Source organism: Chionomys nivalis, chromosome 4 (genome assembly GCF_950005125.1).
Source record: "Chionomys nivalis chromosome 4, mChiNiv1.1, whole genome shotgun sequence".
Classification (NCBI taxonomy): Eukaryota; Metazoa; Chordata; class Mammalia; order Rodentia; family Cricetidae; genus Chionomys; species Chionomys nivalis.
This window is the reverse complement of record NC_080089.1, coordinates 36,696,425-36,702,929: the sequence shown is the minus strand read 5'-3', so window position 1 is coordinate 36,702,929 and position 6,505 is coordinate 36,696,425. Positions and strand designations below refer to the sequence as shown.

The 6,505-nt window shown below is 42.3% G+C and overlaps 1 protein-coding gene across 1 annotated transcript; it reads right to left on the bottom strand.

Moving 5' to 3' along the window:
• Window positions 1-1,038: 1,038 nt before the first annotated feature.
• Window positions 1,039-1,989, bottom strand: LOC130872901 (olfactory receptor 145). Its single transcript, XM_057767270.1, has one exon. It carries the CDS (start codon window positions 1,969-1,971, stop codon window positions 1,039-1,041), a length of 933 nt encoding a protein of 310 aa, XP_057623253.1. The 5' UTR covers window positions 1,972-1,989.
• Window positions 1,990-6,505: the final 4,516 nt, after the last annotated feature.

The window sequence follows — 6,505 nt, the reverse complement described above, 5'->3', positions numbered from 1 at the left end:
CCTCATCTCTGTTGTTTGCAACACCTGTGACTTCCCATGCACATTTCTGTCACTAATTGGTCACAGTCTACAGCTGACCTGGTTTGACTTGTAACACAGTTGTATGCTTCTAAAATATTCTCTAGGTTCTTAATCAATAACCCTGAGCTGCACACTTCTTCATGCTAACTTTACAAATGTAATATTAAAATTAGAAAATTAGTTTGTGTGAAAAATATACAGATTCTTTCACTGAACTGAGGATGGTGGTGCAAGCCTGTAATCTAGTTCTTGGGAGGCAGAGGCATGAAGATCAAGAATTCAAAGTCAGTCTCACCACACAGTGAATTTGAGACCAGCCTGGCATACAGAGGGCCTTATTTCCTAAAAACTAAAACATCCATCCTTTGGAAGCTTAACATTTTCTGTAAGTTCTTCTAGGCAGCATCATTCCCAAACCCTGGAACATCTGAGTCCACATCACTGTCTCAAGGAGGTATCATGCTGCTACTCTCTACGTCATAATACACTTCCTCTGAACTCTGTAAAATACCTCAAGAATTTTTCTGTCCTTTTAACCAAGACCATCTCAACAAAATCCTAAACCTCCTACCTTCTAGCAAAAAAAAAAAAAAGTTCTATTTAAAATTGGCTCTTAAACGTTGCATAAAATTTCTACAGTCACAGTCAGACTTTGACATCCTAGACCAGGATGCAATGAAGCGTTCTGTGGCCTGAGAGAGGAAGAAAGTTAAGCCATAAAGGAAAACAAACAGTTTGAGACATAAAACCTGTGGTAGCCGCTGTTATGCTAAGAAATTGACACACATACACATTCCAGGAAGGGACATAAATCTGCATCCACTCTCATAATAAGAATTGATTTGGGTGACCCTCAAAAAAGCACTCTGCAGCTCTAAGAATCTTCTAATGAACCTCTCAAATGGAAAAGATGAACTCATTCATCCAGGAAAGAATGAAATTTAACTGTGTGTAACACATGGTGACCCAGTCAGATATGAAAGGGGAAAGGAATGACTCCAAAACATTTCCCCTTTATTAGGAAAACGAACTTTTCCTCAATGTCTTTTTTAGAGCAATTTTGACATCCTTATTCCTCAAGCTATAGATTAATGGATTGAGCATGGGTACCACTATGGTGTAAAACAAGGAAGACACTTTCCCCTGGTTCATAGGCAAAAGGGAAGAAGGTTTGAGATACATGAATGCTCCCGACCCAAAGAAAAGAGAAACTGCAATGATGTGGGAGCTGCAGGTGCTGAAGGCTTTAGACCTGCCCTCTGTGGAGCTGATGCGGAGGATACTAGAGAGGATGAGGGCATACGAAATGAAGATGGTGACTGTGGGTACCCCAATATCAATGCCCACAACAATGAAAACTACTAGCTCATTCACATAGGTGCTGGTGCAAGAGCATTCCAGAAGAGGAAGGATGTCACACATGTAGTGGTTGATAAGGCTGTCAGCACAGAAGGTCAGTCTCACCATGAATGCTGTGTGGGCCATGGCTCCAGAAAATCCCATCACATATACACCTAGCAAAAGGAGTAAGCACACTGGGGGAGACATGGTCACAGTGTACATCAGAGGATTACAGATGGCGACATACCTGTCATATGCCATTGCTGACAGAATGAAGGACTCAGAGACAACAAAGAAAAGAAAGAAAAAGAGCTGAGTCATACACCCAGGGTAGGAGATGATGTTTTTCTTTGAGACAAAACTCACCAGCATTTTGGGAGTGATAACAGTGGAATAGCAAAAATCTATGAAAGACAAGTTGAAGAGGAAAAAGTACATCGGGGTGTGTAAATGAGAGTTTAGCCCTATCAGAGTGATCAAGCCCAGGTTACCCACTACGGTGACCATGTAGAAACCTAGAAACAGGAAGAAGAGGGGCAGGCGGAGTCCTGGCTGATCTGTCAGGCCTGCAAGGATGAACTCTGGCAAAGAGGCATTCTCAGCTGCCATCCTCAAGACCTCCTGCTGAGACAGAAACAAGAGAAAGGGGTCATTGTAGGGGGAGACAGAGAACACTGCTGCCTTCCCTGTCACCTCCTGGGGTCTAGAGAATTACATAATCACAGATTCTGAACTTCTGCAGAGTCTGGTTTCTGGTTCCTGTGCGGTAGCAGTCCCACACTACGGTGCCTCAAGGAAGACACAAGGGCCGGTGAGGCTAGAAAGGACCCCAGAGTACCGGTACAGGGGACTCTGGTCTTTAACTCGGTTGTGCTGTTGTGCTCCCTCTAACTCCAGCTTCTTCCGTTCAAGTTTACAAAGGTGTGCCAGTCTCTGGGAAGAGCTCTCAGAGGCTGAAGCCAGCCTTTTTCCGAGGTGTCCTGGCCAGAGCAGAAGGGCGATGGAGTTTTTCTCAGTTTTAGAAATCATTCAAAGCTTCACTCAGATCCAATCACTCACCCTCCTTCAGTGCCAGTGGTCAGGACCTGTGCCTTTTGCCTAGCTAGCTCTTATCCTTCTTGCTCAGGAAGGCTGCAGGGCTAACTCAAAGATAGGCTAAAAACAGACACCTCCACTTCCTCTGCAAGTGGGCATGCCAGAACTCACTGTTTGGGAACAACATCTGCAAAAAGGAGCTCTTTCCTAAGGTTCTTCTTAGGCTTTTGCGGAAGCGGAGCCGTTGTATTCTGGGTTTGGAGACCTGGGACCTGATTAATGAAGGAAGCCTGAGATTCCCTGGGGGTTCACAGCACAACATTGGATATTAACTTTTTTTTTTTTTTTTTTGGTTTTTCGATGGATATTAACTTTTTTAAAAAGAAGAACAATTTGCTTATACCCTTGATAATAATTGAATGCACTTTTGATAACAAAAATATTTGTTGAGGAACTGAGAATGCAACTTAGTTGATAAGTGTTTGCCTCACATACACAATGCCCTCTGGATTTAATACCCAGTTCAACAAAAACCAGGCTTGATTGTGCTTGTCTGTAATCCTACAGCTGGGAAGTAGGAGGCAGGATGAAGAGGAGGAGTGGGGAGGGGATTCCAATGTTTTGCCCATCTACCTAGTGAGTTTGAAGCCAGTCTGGAAGAAGACCCTTTGTCAAATTCTGTGTGTTTGTGTGTGGGGTGCAGGGAGTGTTCATTTAACATCTATTCATTACTATGTAAAGGACTGAAAAAAGTTCACTACACACTATTTAGTGCATATTAAAAACCCGTTTTAATCAGAATTTTATTCTAACCCATCATGATAGAATCTAATACCATTGTGGGCGGGGGGTGCATGCCTGTGTGTGCAAACACGTGTGCGCACACACAGTGGTGCATTTTTCTTCACCCTTGAATCACATGAGCTGCATTTATCAACCTGACTTTATATATAAACTAATTTTCCAGATATTAAGCTATGGGAACCACATTAAACCTAGGTCCACCTTTCTCTAAATGTAGTGTCAAAATTACTTTTAATATCTCCCAATGGGAAATAATGAACTATACAAACTAAGATCCTTTATTTCAAAATCTGACATGTCTTGGCCATTATGATTTGATATCTGACTAGATATATGATAAGGTTCAGAAAGGGTTAAAATAAAGAGCTGTGCTGGTTCAGATGGTGGTGTTCAACAGACTGCTTACATTTCAGTTCCTCAAGGGAGCTGGAGAACACCAAGTCGTGGCAGAAGCCAGCTTGCTTCTTTCAGAATTGAGCTTGGTATTAGTGAATATCACCATTAGTTATTAAGAGTTTTTCCAAAATTGCTTACCTAGCCAGGGAGAGTGCTGTGGCTTGGCTCCCACCCCTCTGTCAGACATCACTGTCCTGGCACTCTTCCTTTGCTCTTTTCCTAATTCCTCTCCTACGACAGAATTTACCTCCTCAGTGCCCGGGCTCTCTGAGCCTCGCTTGAGTTTAATGGCAGTCCTACCTCACTCTTAGGACCTCATCAATTTAAAGCAGCATTTTAAAATATCATTTTACCCTAGCTGCACAATTAGACAATTACATTTTTCATTTAAAATGTAATTTCTGTTCCTCCAATGCAAACATAATAAATCAGAATCTTCAGGGGTGAGAGTTTGTAATGAACTTTTCTCTTCAAATTCTCCACTTGTTGGCTGTTAGTCTGGGCAGCTAGCCAGGGATCCCTTCACCGAATTCTATATTTTCAGAAAAAAATTAAAATATGGATCTCTAACCTCTGCAGTTACATGGACTTAGAAGTCTAAATGACGTTTAAAGTTAGACACAGAGTTGGGCATCAGACTTGGAATATCATCCCAGGGTCATGCAGGGGAGATACTTGAATACCACAATAACAATAGAGAAGATGTGACTCCATGGACCATACTCAGCAACGGAGTGAGCTTGTTAGATTATGCTGAGGGAGATCAGTTAATTTAATGGTGTGTTCAATATCTGTGATTTGATGGAAAGCACTTCAGGTGTTTGTAACTTTTAATTCAGGTATAATTTATTAATCGAGTAACCCAGCAATAAGATAAGAAATTTGAAACTTTTAGAACAAATTCTTGGTAAGTGAAAAAGAATATCTTTCTATACTTTTTTTTAGAATATTATAATTTTATGTTGTTGACACTACCTAATAGCTGTGGTCCCTCTACCCTCTACTTTGACCATTTTACCAAGCCCTGGGTTCAGGCCCCATCACGCAGTGCTCTGCACTGGACCTATGTGTTCCCCCGCTCCTATCATTGTTGGTCCAGTGATTTATAATGGCTATGGCAACAACTATGTCCAGGTATGGCCAAAGAACATTGTTTCTTGACTGTACCACTTATCTCCTACTTTCTGTAGCTACAAAATGAAATGTATGTAATAACCCATCAGTCATTCAGATGTTTATGCAAACATGGCATTGTAGTTATTGCCAAATACCAATGAAAGTTAAATGTCCTTCTGTTTTTCTAATGACCCACAGATTTTTCAGTATCTCAAAGACTCCCATTAAGGTAACAAAGATCATATATTTGCATTGACTTTCCCTCCTCTCCCCTTTCATTCATTTTACCCTGGATCTTTTCGAAAAAATAAACTACCTACACCACACATTTCTGTCTCCAGCATAGATTTTTGTGGAAACCCCAGCTAAGATGTTCTTACAGTGGTATGGAAGCCGTTCTCAACAAAGTATTAGATTCCATATCTGAGTTGGGGAGCTACTAACTTCAATCAAATAGGAGCAGCTGCATTTATCAGTTCCCTGGAATTTCATATTCTAGAGACTGTATCTTGAGCATAACCACCTGTGAAACATCAGATGCTGCAGGATCTCATTAAATCGTTACCAGGTTACTAATGGAGACTAACTCAGAAAGTTCTATGCACTTAATCACCAAGCACCCAACAGCTCTGCTCATGACTATTACTGTCATTGAGTCATTCTGTTTATTGTAATAGTGGATCCCTCCATGAACTAATGGAAGGCAAGTAGCTTGTTTATTTTTTACCATTAGGAATAAATGAAATGCAAGTAGGACATCTCTTTATAATCTCCATAGTTTGTTGTCATGTAATAGAAAACTCTTTCTTTAAACCTTTGCTATTGACATGATGCCTTTTTTATTTATTTTATTCTTTTTTAATTAAAATTTCCGCCTCCTCGCCGTTTCCCATTTCCCTCCCCCTCCTCCCAAATATTGCCTCCTCCCCCCACTCCCCTCCCTCTATCCCCCTCCCCCCACTCCATTCACCCTCCCTCTCAATACTGAAGAGCAGTCCAAATTCCCTGCCCTGCAGGAAGTCCAAAGTCCTCCCACTTCTATCTAGGTCCAGGAAGGTGAGCATCCAAACAGGCTAAGCTCCCACAAAGCCAGTTCATGTATTAGGATCGAAACTTAGTGCCATTGTCCTTGGCTTCTCATCAGTCTTCACTGTTTGCCATGTTCAGAGAGTCCGGTTTCATCCCATGCTTATTCAGTCCCAGTCCAGTTGGCCTTGGTGGGCTCCCAATAGATCAGTTCCACTGTCACAGTGGGTGGGTGCACCCCTCGTGGTCCTGACTTCCTTGCTCATGTTCTCCCTCCTTCTGCTCCTCATTTGGACCTTAAGAGCTCAGTCCGTTGCTCCAAATTGGGTCTCTGTCTCTGTCTCGCTCCATCGCCAGATGAAGGTTCTAAGGTGATATGCAAAATATTCATCAGTATGGCTATAGGATAGGGTTATTTCAGGTTCCCTCTCCTCAGTTGCCCAAGGTACTAGCTGGGGACATCTCCCTGGACACCTGCGAGCCCCTCTAGAGTCAAGTCTCTTGCCAACCCAAAGATGGCTCCCTTAATTAGGATATATATTTCTCTGCTCCCGTATCCACCCTTCCTATATCTCAATCATCCCATTCTCCAAAGCTCCCCTCATCCTCCCCTTCTTATGTTTCTCACCCCATTTCCCATTAGTCCCATGCCACCCGCAAGTTCCCAGTTTTTGCCTGGCAATCTTGTCTACTTCCCCTATCCAGGTGGATGACTGTACGTTTTTCTTTGGGTTCACCTTCTTATTTAGCTTCTCTAGTATCACAA